Source organism: Vidua macroura, chromosome 12 (assembly GCF_024509145.1).
Source record: "Vidua macroura isolate BioBank_ID:100142 chromosome 12, ASM2450914v1, whole genome shotgun sequence".
Lineage (NCBI taxonomy): Eukaryota > Metazoa > Chordata > Aves > Passeriformes > Viduidae > Vidua > Vidua macroura.
In genome coordinates, this window is record NC_071582.1 from 10,255,000 (window position 1) to 10,269,002 (window position 14,003).

General features: G+C 39.2%; 1 protein-coding gene across 1 annotated transcript in view; it reads left to right on the forward strand.

The window, feature by feature from the left end:
- The window catches only part of MYO5A (myosin VA), a 98,767-nt gene that overhangs the window by 81,111 nt on the left and 3,653 nt on the right, over positions 1 to 14,003 (forward strand). Inside the window, exons 30-40 of the mRNA XM_053988267.1 lie at positions 149 to 229; positions 2,050 to 2,248; positions 3,787 to 3,861; positions 5,686 to 5,779; positions 6,826 to 6,972; positions 7,411 to 7,565; positions 8,743 to 8,832; positions 9,540 to 9,690; positions 10,521 to 10,803; positions 11,638 to 11,812; positions 13,124 to 13,204. Of these exons, the coding sequence (XP_053844242.1) occupies positions 149 to 229; positions 2,050 to 2,248; positions 3,787 to 3,861; positions 5,686 to 5,779; positions 6,826 to 6,972; positions 7,411 to 7,565; positions 8,743 to 8,832; positions 9,540 to 9,690; positions 10,521 to 10,803; positions 11,638 to 11,812; positions 13,124 to 13,204 (1,531 nt within the window). The remainder of the gene's footprint in view (positions 1 to 148; positions 230 to 2,049; positions 2,249 to 3,786; positions 3,862 to 5,685; positions 5,780 to 6,825; positions 6,973 to 7,410; positions 7,566 to 8,742; positions 8,833 to 9,539; positions 9,691 to 10,520; positions 10,804 to 11,637; positions 11,813 to 13,123; positions 13,205 to 14,003) is intronic.

A 14,003-nucleotide genomic window follows, 5' to 3' on the forward strand; every position in this document is an offset into this window, starting at 1 on the left:
AAGAAGAAAAGTAATTTGCTGCGTTGTTTAAGAGCGTTTTTTGTTTCTCTTTTATGGTAACTGTAATATAGTCTGTAATGTCCTTGCAATGTCACCTCATCACCATCACATATATCTCTTGTATTTTTTTAAACACGTTTCTTGAAAGGCAATCTCCCCAGGACTATCATATGCTGAATGAGGACGGAGAACTTTGGCTGGCTTATGAAGGGTTAAAACAAGCCAACAGGTTACCAGACTTCTCAGAATTTTTTTTTTCCTTCATTTGTATCTTCTTTTCTAGCTAACTGTGCCCCTTGCTATGGGTTTGCTTTAGCTACAGTATTTCTATTGCTTTAACAGTTAGAAAAAAATTCAACACAAATTATAGAAATTAAGGAGTTTCCTCAAACCTAGTCCCCGAAGCTTTCTACTTGTCAGGTTTTACAATTTAAAAAGTTTAAGATGACACAACAGCCAATACATAATTCATAAGAATACTTGCACAAAAATAGACTGTAAAATACCAGAAGCTCCACAGCTGGAAAGTGTTTGTAGCCATGTACTATTTGTGTGCCTTTACACCAGGTTTCAAAATTGATGTTCCTTACAGTTTTTCTGCCTAAAGAAGTACAATCATTTTACTAATTATTAAACTATTGTTTAAGTAGCTTCAGCATACTCTTAAATTTCAAAGTGAAATGGGTCTTACTCTCCTTTTGTCTCAAGTTCAGTAAATTCAAATTCTTCTCCCATGCCAGACTCAAAATGTAAGTCACAAAGTAGCCATGAAAGAGAAGTAATCTTCTGTTCCTCATGGTGCTGTTGAAGCCCCAGTGGGACCACTGTGGTCTCTGCAAGGACTGTGCTGGTCATGGGGTGCTCTGGCTCTGTGTGCTCGTCGGTGTCCCTGACTTCCAAAACGCTTCCTGGTCCTGCCCTGACAACTAATTCACTGCCTCAGCCCTGCTGATGTGCTCCAGTGTATGCCTTTGGTAGCAGTAACGTCAGAAGGTGGAATTTTGCAATGACTGCTACTAACTAAAGTCTTTCCTTTCCTGGTGCTAACACATTCTACCCTTAACATTGTTGTGTGACCCTGTGAAGATCTGACCTAGAGCAAGTGTTCTGCAGAGCAGGATGGGAGTTGGTTTGCTCTGTGCCTCTTGTCCTGGCACTGTAAAGACAAGTTTTATATTAAATGGCAGAGCATTGCAGGTGAATGACTATTTGCCCTTGTGTGCTTCATCAGTTACTAATAAGTGTTCCTGCCTTATGCATATTTAAGCCCTGAAATATTGTCTAATTGAACACTGGTAGTCACCAGTATTGTCATTTCCTGTGTATGTACAAAATTATGAGTCAGAGCCCTTGGACAGTGCCTTGCAAGCAGGAGTAGATCCTCCAGCACTGCCTGGCAGGAGACTGGTACGTGTTATCCCCACTTCACAATGAGAAAAACTTTAGATGTGATGTGCCCAAGGGGAAAAAACAAGTTAGTGGTGAGGATAAAGCTTCCTGATTTCAGTCCTGAGTCTGATTCTTTTGTTGACTTTTCATGCATTTAGGACAACCCTCTGAAAGATGTTGGATTTAATGCAAAAATAAAGATTATTCATGTGCGTTTGCAATTAAATGAAAAAGTTAACTCTAAAAATATTTTCCGTTGCCAATATTGCAAGGTGCTAACTTAAGTGAACATAGTGTCATCTTCATCTAGGATTATTTGATTTGTTTAGAGGTAAAACCTCTTTAAAGCCCCTTCAGTCAATCTGAGAAGGCTTGGCTTTACATTTATTGCCACAGTGGCACCCTGTACAGTACGTGTTCAATCAAAGGAAATGCAATTCAGTGTCACAATTAGCTTTTCTCTCTTCACTTTTTGATCATGCAAGCTTAATTTAATTAGAAGGCATACTAAAGGGTTTAAAGAGTACTCTGCCTTTTTCATTTTCCTTTGCAAGCCATGGCTAATTGTTCCTGAGCAGCAGCTAAAGCTTTACACTCCCTCTGAGAACCGGGGATGTAACTTTGAGTGTGTTCACACAAACTGTTGCTCAACCTCCTTAGGCTGCTGGAGGCTCAGCTTCAGTCGCAGAAGAAGAGCCACGAGAACGAGCTGGAATCGCTGCGAGGTGAGATCCAGAGTCTGAAGGAAGAAAACAACCGGCAGCAGCAGCTGCTGGCCCAGAACCTGCAGCTGCCTCCCGAGGCCCGCATCGAAGCCAGCCTGCAGCACGAGATCACCCGGCTGACTAATGAGAACTTGGTAAGAGAAATGATGCTGCAGGAGCAGGCATGGGGACTGACAGACCTGCCACACCTGCAGGTCCTTATCATTTTTCAGATGGCAGCTTCCTGCAAAAAAATTGCACAAGGGTGGTGGTTTTCTTGAGTGTAAGCTAATGGGAGAGAGAGGCTTGTGATTATTCCTGAAGTAATAATGTTTCAGGAAATTGGTTTGAAGTTTGGGGCATGGAGAAAGCTTCTGGATCCCAGCTTCCAACCCGTGAGTTTAGTCATGGCTGAATAGAATGTTGATATCCAGGGAAGTCATAAAAACTAATAATGCCAAGGAGGGGGATTTCCCCTGAAATCTGTTAGTTTGTTTAGTTAATTGAAAAACTCTGATGTAATTCTTTAATTATTTAATGTAACTTATCTTTCCATTTCTCTCTACCCTGCTTGAAGCTACACAGATAATCCACCATTTTACAAGCTCCAGCTATTCAGTGTGTTTTGAAAAAAGAAATAGTTCCATATAAAGAAACTTGGTTAGATGTCACTTAGCTAATAGCTGGTATTCCATGTGTACTGCACAATGTTTTTGTGTGAAGGAAGGATTGGGCAAAACTCCCTACCTTCTTCCACAATGAAGTATGTTCATCCTATGTGGGCTACTTCATTTCTGGGGAAATCTTCTGAAGAGACCTGTGTTGGCATATCTTTGGCTTGTTATTGATAAAGGGAAACAAGCTACTTCAGCCAGTAAATCCTGGCTGTGAGTGTCATTGCTTCCTCCAAACAAGCCAAGGTGTAGCGTTTCTCGCTAACGTACACGACAGAAGTTATCCCTGTTGGTGTCTTGTCTTAATACCAAAGATTTTGAGCAAAATATCATAATTCTGATACATGTTGGAGAACTGGCTGAAAGTGTAAGTTTGCCTCAGCAGCCGCAGTCTCTCACAAAGATAGATGGTGCTCCCTCCTGCTGCTTAGTCATATGTTACGATTTTTAGCCACTCTTCTCCCCAGAGACCTACTCATCACACTGTGTTCCCAAGACAACACACAGTCATGTAATTATATCCCAGAGGAGTTCTCTTTGTTTTCAAATACACTGAATGTAATTTTACTTGTTAAATATAGACTTGTTCCTTAGTATTTCACGTCAGATGTTTGAGTATTGCAAGTCCACTCCAAGCCAAGTGTATGTTTCAGTTCCACTCTTAGCCCTGGAGTGGAAACATTTTGCAGCTTTCCAGATGCCATGTTAGAATTGTAGTGTTCACTGCAATCCCGTCTTGATTAGCAGAAGAAAATGTCCTGTCCCTGTTCTCACAAAGGTTGTATTCCATGCTCTCACAGTCCTAATACGGCCCATTTTTTAAAGATTTGACTGTTCTGCAACTCATCTACATCAGCTTCTCCCTGAGAGGTGCTGGCATGAACACAACTAAGGCCTAAGCTATCTAAAAGTAGGAGATTCTTGATCTTGTTGTATTCTGATTTAATCTGTACAGTGCTCACTGAGGTTTCAGTGTCTCAGAGGGAGGGAGGAAACCAATCCTGTCCCTATTTTTGCAGTTTTTTGAGGAGTTGTATGCAGATGATCCCAAGAAGTATCAGTTGTACCGGATTTCCCTTTACAAGAGGATGATTGTATGTAGCTCACGTGAACCCTGTTTTCTGTTGTCTCGGTCGCTGTTTCTGAAGCACTAATTGAAAAGCAGGCTGCCTCCTTTTCTCCCTTTCAGAGGAAATCCCCCTGCAGAGAGCTTCACGATGCCAATTACTTCCTTCACTGCTTTTTTTGTTAGTGTCCTTTGTGTAATCTGTGTTTCTTTTTGATGCACAGTTTCATTACTAATATGAGCCTTGCACTGTGAGCAAAGCAATTTCTTTTTGAATACTACTGAATAGTGCCCTGGAAAAGAGGTACCTGATGCAAAAGATGTTCAATTTTCAAAACTACTCTTTGGTTTGAAACTTTGGTACGTTTAGATTCAGTTCAGAAAAGTAGAGGACTGATCATACAGGTCCTTACCAAGGTGAATAATGCCAGCAATCCAGTCATAGCCTGAATTTATTCTTATTTTAATATTTTTCAGAAATGCAAAATATGAAGAATGACATTGGTGATAATATTTTCACAGTAACTGAAGACAGAACCATATGTGAGCTTGAAAGAATATAATTTATGAGTTTCCAGATCTTAATGAAATATGAATGAAATCTGTTAAATCTGTTCAGAGGAACCATAGAAAAAACTTCATTTGTCCTCACATAGAGGTTGTTCTGAAATCATATCTCTTGCCCTTGCCTGATACGTTCAAAACAGTCTGTCAAACTTACATCTATCTTTTTGTTAGTTTCAGGAGAAATTGATTTATCTGACAACAAGTATGTAGTGTTATTAATAGGATTTCTGTTGTAAAATTGAACAGTGCTTTGGATGTGAAGCATGGCCTCAATTCTGGTGTCAAAAGGCCTTATATCTTACTGCTCAAGTATATTGTATCAGCTTGTAAACTCATTTACTACATGATTAAGGACTGTGACCATGCTGCACTAAAATTTTTCAGTACTTCAGAAGAGGTGTAGTTTCCCAGACGATGCTTTTGATGCAGGATGTTCACAATCCTTTATGCTCCTACCAGTGCCAAGAATAATCCTCCTGCTTAGGAGATTCTTCTTCTAAGCTGCTTTCCAACACTTAACCTGGAATGGCTTTCAGGTTGTTTGAGCTTGAGGTTTTGCTTTCCTTTTCCTTTTTTAATTACACAATTATTTTATGAATGTACTACAATAGGTATGTCACAGGACTATTCAAAGATTGATTTCTGGGGAGTTTTCCTTTAAAGGACAAGTACAGTTTATTAAAAGAATAGGATTTTTAGATGTTAGATGTTATTCAGGTACAGAATAAAAACATGTAAGTAACCAGTTTCAGTGTAAGGAAATTCGATGACAGAAAGAATGGCGTTTGGATGTTTGATTTGGTAAATTTGAGTGCAAATTATGGTCTTTCTAGGAATCTCTGTCATCCTCTGCTAACATGGATAGGTCTGAATAAGGAGTCAGTCTTAAAGACAGGAATAAATTGATGCAGAAATACAGGATAGCTGTTTCATAATAAAGAAAATAATTTCTGTGAGGCATTTGGAAGAGCAGGGAGGAAGCATTAGGGAGATGTGTTTGCAGCAAAATATCTTCTGCTGTACAAACTGACCTCATTCTGAGTGTCTGCAGGATCTACTCGCCTGTGAGCTTTGCCTTTGTCATGCTGCATATAACTAAATAATATTTGCAATATTTGGCTTGTGTTATAGGCAGTGTACCAGCTTGCAACTCTTGGCCAGAGGATGGCACTTCTGTTCAGCTTTCCTCACTGCCTCATAACTCTATAACAGCACTGTTCTTGTCTCTGTCACATGGTACAGGATTGTTCCCATATCTTAATCTTTCCCTTATTTGAATTTACAGGATTTAATGGAGCAGCTGGAAAAGCAGGACAAAACTGTACGCAAGTTAAAGAAGCAGCTGAAAGTATTTGCTAAGAAGATTGGTGAACTCGAAGGTACTTTTATATTTTGAGAGAAAGATTTTGGTTTGTGATCTGATTGTCATCATACCCATCTGTTTTAGCAGTTGTGAGGTCTTCAGTAGCTTTAGCCTCTGATTGCAGAAACAGGATGTATGCTCAGACCTCTTTGTGTTCCTTTATGAACCTTTAGTAGATGAGAAAGGGAGATTGGTGTTTCTCTGAAGGCAGAAAGTATTCAAACATAAAGGAAGGTTTCTTGTACTGTTTGTGAACTTAAAGACAGTATCTGGTTTTGCCAAGAGAAAAGCAGTACTAAATACGAACCAGGCAAAAATGAGTTGTCCTTTGAATGTGAAGGTTAGTTACTCCAATTAAGTGTTTTTTTAAAAAATATCTTACAATATTGTTCAGTTACTTCTCTGGACAAGATCACAGTAATGTTCATACATAATACAGAGTAGGAAAATGCTCCTGGAAATATAATTTGGTCTGTCTTTATTGCCAACTTAGAAAGATGGAGTAGGTCTGACTGGGATGGAGTTAACTTTCACCATAGCTGCCTGTGTGATGCTGTGTTTTGGATTTGAGTCTATAACACTGCTGGGAACACACTGGTGTTTTAGCTACTGCTGGACAGTGCCAAGGTTTCCTTTTTTTCCCCACTCTGTCCCCTCAGTAAGCTGAAGTGGGAGGGCACACGGGCACACAGCCAGGATAGCTGACCCGGACTGGCCAAAGGAATATTCCATATGCTGCACCTCCAAATGTCAGGAGCCACAGGAGGGTATTTTGCACACAAGGTAGCTGTAGTTTGAGACTGGCTGGACATCAGTTCCCTCAGGGTGGGGGTTTATTATGAGTGATTGCCTCTGCTTTGCTTCCTGCCCCCCCCAGCCCCTTTTCCTTCACTTACTAAACCACCTTTTTCTCAACTAACGAGTTTTCTCCGTTTTGCTCTTAGTATTCTCTTCCCTCTCCTGCTGGAGCCAGGACTTCTCTAAGGAATGTTACAGAAATGTCTCTGGTATCTGTTGGTTTCACTGGAAAATGTAATATTTCTTTCCATTCTCTCTCTGAAGTGGGCCAGATGGAGAACATATCACCTGGACAAATCATTGATGAACCTATTCGTCCAGTTAACATTCCACGGAAAGAAAAGGACTTCCAAGGGATGTTGGAATATAAGAAGGAGGATGAACAAAAACTTGTCAAGAATCTTATTTTAGGTAAGCATCTCATTTGTGGCCTTCTCTGTGTGCATACACTCTGAAAAATGAATGATAAGAACACAGAATTTGCATTAGGAAATGAATAGCTTATTTTGGTTTTGACAGTGTTCAGTTTATCTACAGTTCCTAAGTGTGTATTGTAATCTAATTGTCCTTCCTGATGAGTATAGTACGTATTAACAAGCCTGCATATTTTTAGCAGGCACTTATATCTTCTTACTCTGTTCTTTTACCAAGAAAGTGACCCTTAGTTTTGCTCTGAGTTTTCACTGGCTAGGTATAGCTATATATATATATATAGATATAGATATAGCTATATATATATAGATATATATACATGTATATGCTATTAACTGGGGAGGTGGCAATTACCTCATATAACATCTTCCAATGACTTGACACTTAACAAGACAATGTGTGTTTGTTTTTCCCAAGAGCTGAAACCACGTGGGGTAGCTGTCAACCTGATTCCAGGACTACCAGCATATATTTTGTTCATGTGTGTGCGCCATGCAGATTACCTTAATGATGACCAGAAAGTGCGGTCGTTGTTGACTTCCACTATCAATGGCATCAAAAAAGTGTTAAAGGTTAGTTAGCCTGCTTAGTTTAGAAAAAAAACGTTAATTTAAAATTCACTTTTGGTTTTATGTTAGGCAAATAAGGAAAAGGCTTTCAATGAATTGCCTCTGGATTTGTGATCAGTGAACTGCCACTAAAATCCCAAGAGTTGTGTTAAAAAAATAACAAATTACACTGCTGGCATTTTATCCCTATAGTAGCAGAGATGCATTGCATTGAAGAACTGCCTTTTTTTTGTTTTGAATTATCTCCCTCCTCTGAAGCTCAGCTTATAAAGTTTTGGATGTAGTCAGAGTTTGCAGAGTGAGTCTTTGTTTATCTTCTCCAGAGCGCTTAAATGACCAGTTTCATTTGCAGTTTTGGTTAACAGATTCCTCATTTGCTTCACCTACAGATTACACTGATGATAATATGTTACTGCCCAAAGTCTTTTCAAGAGTTGGCTGGGAGAGTTCAGCCCAGGTGTATCTTGAAGGCCTTATTAAGATGTGAATATGTTTTATGATTACATGTTTTTTTTATTTTTTAAATGAGAGAGATGTGTCAAAAGCCAAGCCTTTAATCAAACTACAAGTTTTGAAAAAAATACTTCGTAAACAATCCTGCAGGAGCTTAGATATCCATAGGAATTTTTGAACATTTTTAAGTGAAAGAAGTGCACACTGTGGAGCTCTAGAACTATCCAGCATATACTCCATCTTATGTTCTTTGGTGAGAAGGGTTTGTTGATTTGTTTCATTTTCCATTTCAGGCTGCCAAAATGGTTGTGATGTAATTGGCATTCATCAAAACTGAATTGTTCCCTGCTCCTCCTGTTGGCTCTGTATCATTCCATTCTTCCCCACTGGCCTCTTCACAAGAGTCATTGGGTATTTTGGGAATATAGTCACAATGCCCTTTGATTTCTGCCCAGAGCAATTAGGATGGGTCTATAAAACACAGAAAGATCATGTCTGTGGAGGAAATCATATAATGAAAAATACTAAGGAAAAGAGGGAGAGTGTTAAATGGCACTTTGCCAAAACCCTTGCTTTCCTAATACATTACTGTAATACACAAAGTTTTGCAAAACATCAGAATGAGGATCTACTAGAAAGTGTATTTTAAGCGTTTAGTTGTGTATCTTGCATTCTATTTTATTTCTCCTGCCAGTCTTTGCTGAAGTGTGTTTGTTTTTATCTTCAGAAAAGAGGAGATGACTTTGAGACAGTGTCCTTCTGGCTGTCGAACACCTGCCGATTTTTGCACTGTTTGAAGCAGTACAGTGGAGAGGAGGTAAGCAGTGCTCTTATTCTGGTTTCTCTTGCTCTCCAGTACTGTTGTCAGCACTGGTCTTTAACAAACCTTGTGTAAAAGATCTAGCCATAGTCTCTTAAAATGGCTTGACCTTTTGGAACGATGGTGACAACATCAGTGGAAAGCACAGGGATGTAAGATTTGAACCAGCTTCCCTTTATTGCAGGCTGGTACCCAGAGTCTAGATGACACTGGGCTCCCAAAAGGGCCAGCTCAGATTAAGCAGAAGGATCTGGCAGCTACCATTATGATTTTTAGCAATGATTCACTGCACTCCCTATCAAAAAGGCCATGTTAAGCCTTTTAGCCTTTAGTATGGCAGACCAGTTGATGTTTGGAGGCTGTGATACGCCCAGTTCCTCTTTCAAGCTTCATTGGGTGTTTGACCATGGCCATGTGAAAATGTCCATGCTGGAGTGGGAGGAAGTCTTGCCTGCCAGAAAGCTGGCAGAGTTGTTCCTGTGTCACAGACCTGAAATTTTGAGTTAAGGAAGCAGATGCTGTGGACATGACACTTGAACAGCAAATCCTAGCATTAGCCTCAGACAAAGTTCCAGACTAAAATTTTGAGGAGCTGTGACTTAAGGTATTATTTGTCAGTTGCATGAAAGAAAATGCAAATACGGGGTTTGTGTAATACTTTGTGCTATACTGAAGCATTAATTTCTGTTATTTTATGAATGCAGGGGTTTATGAAGCATAATACACCTCGTCAAAATGAACACTGCCTCACTAATTTTGATTTAGCTGAATACAGACAAGTACTGAGTGATTTGGCTATTCAGATCTACCAACAACTTGTCCGAGTGTTGGAAAATATTCTGCAACCAATGATTGGTAAGGCAAAGTTGAATTCCTTAAAATTCACAACATAGTACCAAAATGAAAATTGTGATGGTGGTAGTAGATGTATCTTGTATTTCTTCTTAAACAGTAGAGTTTCATTAATAGTTCTTGTGGTATTCTGTTCAGAGATGACAAAGACTATTCTGGACAAGTTGGATTAGAGGAAAAACTAAACTGTGACTGGTTCTTCTGGCAGTGCCAGAATAAATTGGTATACCTTATTCATGCTTGGCATAAATCAGGCATTTGCAGGAAGAAGCTGTCAGGACAATCTGATATTTGTTGCCCTGTCTGTTGGAAAATATTCCATGGAAAAAACAGACTTTAATTACATGAGAACTCTTAACTGAAATTAGTATGGAAAAAATGTTTAGTTGTTGTTATTGACAGCAGTGAGGAATTAAATCACAAGCAGTGATAAAACTAACATTCAGAGAGGGTTTTTTTCTTAAGAATACTTTTCACGTTCTCTTCAGACAGTACTCCCACAGAAATTTTCATGATGTTTCCAATCACAACATTTAAAAGAATGGAACAGCTCTCAGTTTGCTGATTCTGCTGCTCATATGACCCCAGGAGGAAAAAAGTACTTTCCTGAGCTAGATTCAGACTGTCCTTTTAAACACACATGCTGGAATCTTTGTGAAAACCCTGTGAACTTAGATTTTGCCAAGCATAGCGGGACACACAATTTCTGGAAATCATGATAAACTGTGGCTAGCAGGAAGCCTAGCCTGCTCTCTCTGCTTTGCTGTCTTGCCCAATATGCTTGTGTATGAGCAGTAGTCAGTCATTACAACAATGGTGTCCATCAAATGCAGTTTCAGGAATGCTGGAGCACGAGACCATCCAAGGTGTCTCAGGGGTGAAACCGACAGGGCTGCGGAAGAGAACATCCAGCATTGCTGACGAGGGCACCTACACCTTGGACTCCATCATCCGGCAGCTGAACTCCTTCCACTCAGTGATGTGCCAGCATGGGATGGACCCAGAGCTGATCAAACAGGTGGTCAAGCAGATGTTCTACATCATTGGGGCCGTAACGCTCAATAACCTCCTCCTGCGCAAGGACATGTGCTCCTGGAGCAAAGGAATGCAGATAAGGTGGGACAGCTTGTTACATTTCTCTTGAATGCACTGCTGGGAATCTTGCTGAACTCTTGACATAGCTGAATATCATTTTGATGGAGCTGCAGATAGCTGGAATATCTGTTTTTCCACACGCAAACAGGTGCAGGTGGTGTTGAACTGATTTAGTGAAATTTGGTTAAAAACAGCTTAGTTGACTTTGGCGAAATCCTACCTGACATTCAAGGAAACGTGGTAGAAGCAAACCAGAAAGTGTTTCATTATCAAGTGGGAATCAGAGCTGTAGGTGAAATGTTGGTAATTGCTTCCTCAGCTGTTAGAGAAGAATAGCAAACATACCTGCTGCTTTTTTTTGTACACTGGTGGTGCAGTGGATACCTCTTTGTCTACACTAGTTTGCTGCAGCCTGAGGTAAAGCCATCTGAATAATCTCTTGCATTTCACACCACTTGTTCAATGGATTTTACTGGTATATGTCAGGAAATTTAGCCAGGGCATTCCAGTCCCCCAAGTTACCTCCCAAAGCCTCACTGAACTTTAACATGGGCAAAATCTCATTTGCCTTTCTTCTTATCACATTCATGCAATTAATAGGGACAGAAACAAATGGGAAAGAGTAGTTAGTGGAAATATTTGTTTCTCACAAAGAAAATTTTTCTTTCTAATCTGTAGTTTCTAACTGTTATGAAAGTCAAAATCCCTGCCTTAATTGGAAGAAAACAGTGTGAAGACAAAATAACAAAACACATAAGGACAAAGAAGAAGCACTGGGAAAGGGAAATTGCACATGCTTTCCATTTATCCATAATCAAGCGTTAATATTCTTGATGCTCTTACCTCTTTGTACAGATACAATGTGAGTCAACTGGAAGAATGGCTACGTGATAAAAATTTGATGAATAGTGGGGCTAAGGAAACCCTGGAACCCCTCATCCAGGCTGCACAGTTGTTGCAAGTAAAAAAGAAAACGGATGAAGATGCAGAAGCCATATGTTCAATGTGCAATGCACTGACTACTGCCCAGGTGAGCAAATCCTCATTGTCTGTCTTGCTGTCCCTTCTGAGCAGCTCTCTGCTCCGCTGGTGTTTGCTATCCCTGCCAGCACTGCTGTCACACATGAATCGGAGGTTTCTTACTTTGTTTTGCTTTTAGGTTGGAGGGGTGAAGAAAGGACCAGACCCTTTTGAGTCTGATGTTTGAGATAAGTTTTGAACGAATGAGAGGAAGCTCAATAGATCATGCAGGGTGCAGTGCTGTACACAGTCTCTCAGTTTTTGGAAATCCTTAGAGAAAAGTCTTCATTCAAAGACATCTCTGTACTCCAGACAGCTCTGCCTAGGGTAGTAGGAATTGATCTTTCTGCCATCAGAGTTGGTATCCAGCCAAGTTGATGGACAATTCAAACAGAGCTGTTGTCTGTGAGTCTGCAAACAAGAGTGTGAAGTTACTGTACCCATTAGCCTCAAAGGCTGAACCAAGTGGGTCTCAGTAAACAGACTCCTATTTATGAAAGCTCAGATTTTGTGCAGATACGTTGCACTTCTTTTTCAAACCATGCTGCATTTGCATAGAGCTTGTACAAGAATAAATGGACCCAAGCATCTTTTTGATGCTTACTGAACAATTCTCACCAGGAAAAGGAAGAAATTTCCCTGTTTCTTTCACAGTTGTGTTAGCACTAGCAGTTGTATTAATAAAGCCATTTTGATTTATTAATTCACATTACTGGAAAATCACTTGGTTTTCTACTGAATGAGAAGTTAGAATTCCATGTGCTGTGTTTTAACTTTTTAACAAAGTGTTTTGGTTTTTTTATAAAGGGAATAGTAAAAAACAAAGAATTTTTAATAGGTTTTACAAATTTCACCCATATTATTATTCAAAGTCTTTGTTATGTAATTCTTTGGTGTTTTTAGCCCTGTTTTTAGAGAAATAGCTTACTCTCTTGAAAAACAGAGAAGTTGTAAGACTACAGGAGGTCATGACTACAGGGTAAAAATTAGGGTGAGAAATACATGATTTTTTGGGGGTGGGTAGGAAAACAATCAGTTACTTATGTGATTTTTCCATCATTTGGTATTTTCATCATATATGTAGAAATTTAGAGTTTCTACCTCCAAAGAGCATATATTCTGAAGGAGGCAGTCTTTTAACATAGCATTGAGCAGGGTGATGGAATTCTGCATTGATCAATAAAGCAGAAAAATAACAGATACTTGAAAATAATTTTCTTCTTTTAAATAACTAATTTTAAAATTATATTATTAGTAATTATGGATGCATCTGTTGATTGGTCAGGAACATGAACCTGAAAGTGATTGTTCTTCTTCACAGATTGTAAAAGTTCTGAATTTGTATACTCCAGTTAATGAGTTTGAAGAGAGAGTCTTGGTGTCATTTATACGTACAATACAGGTATGTCTATCTTCTCATCAAAAACCATTTGACTATTTCCAAGAAAACCTCTTGGATCAGCCAAAATTGTTTGCATCCTGAAATACATTCAGGAAAATGAATTAAACTAGGCTTTTTAGCTATCATAGTTTAACAGCATTGAAAAGGTAATGTCAGCCTTAAAATATAAGCCATCAGAAGTTCCTGCCTCCAGACTTACATGAAAGTGTTAGTTTCCCTGTCAGTATGTATGAGGTTTTCAGGTGAGAGGTTTTTGTGCTTATTCATCTTTGTGTATGTAAGCTCACTTGTATGACAACTTTTCAAGCACTAAGATTTAGATATGCAAATTTACTCAGACCTGTGTCTGCATGTGAAGCTCTGTGCTTTGAAAACTGAGGCCTATATCCATTCCAAAATTCTTAATTTACCCCTTCCATTTTTGTATATATTGGTGAAAATGAAAAGTTTTGAAGACTCCAAAGAGAAGGAGCCAATAGAGCAAAATTAAAGAAACAAATGTGAACTTTCTGATCTATTAGAAATTGAATTAAAGATAAGCAATATAAGGGACATTGGGAAGGTAGAACTGAGATAAAGCTGTAATTCCACTTATTGAAAAGATGGTTACTAAATACTGGGCAAAATCTTCCTTTTGCAGGGAATCTAAGTATTCCCAGATGGCACTGTAAGGGGGAGATGTGCAGAACTGAAGCAGATCAAAGTAACTACAGTTTAAAGTCACAGTTGGTGTAAATGTCAGCTCAGGTTAGCAGAGTGTGTTTGCACACACACGTCTGTATGCACAGGAGAGCTTTGT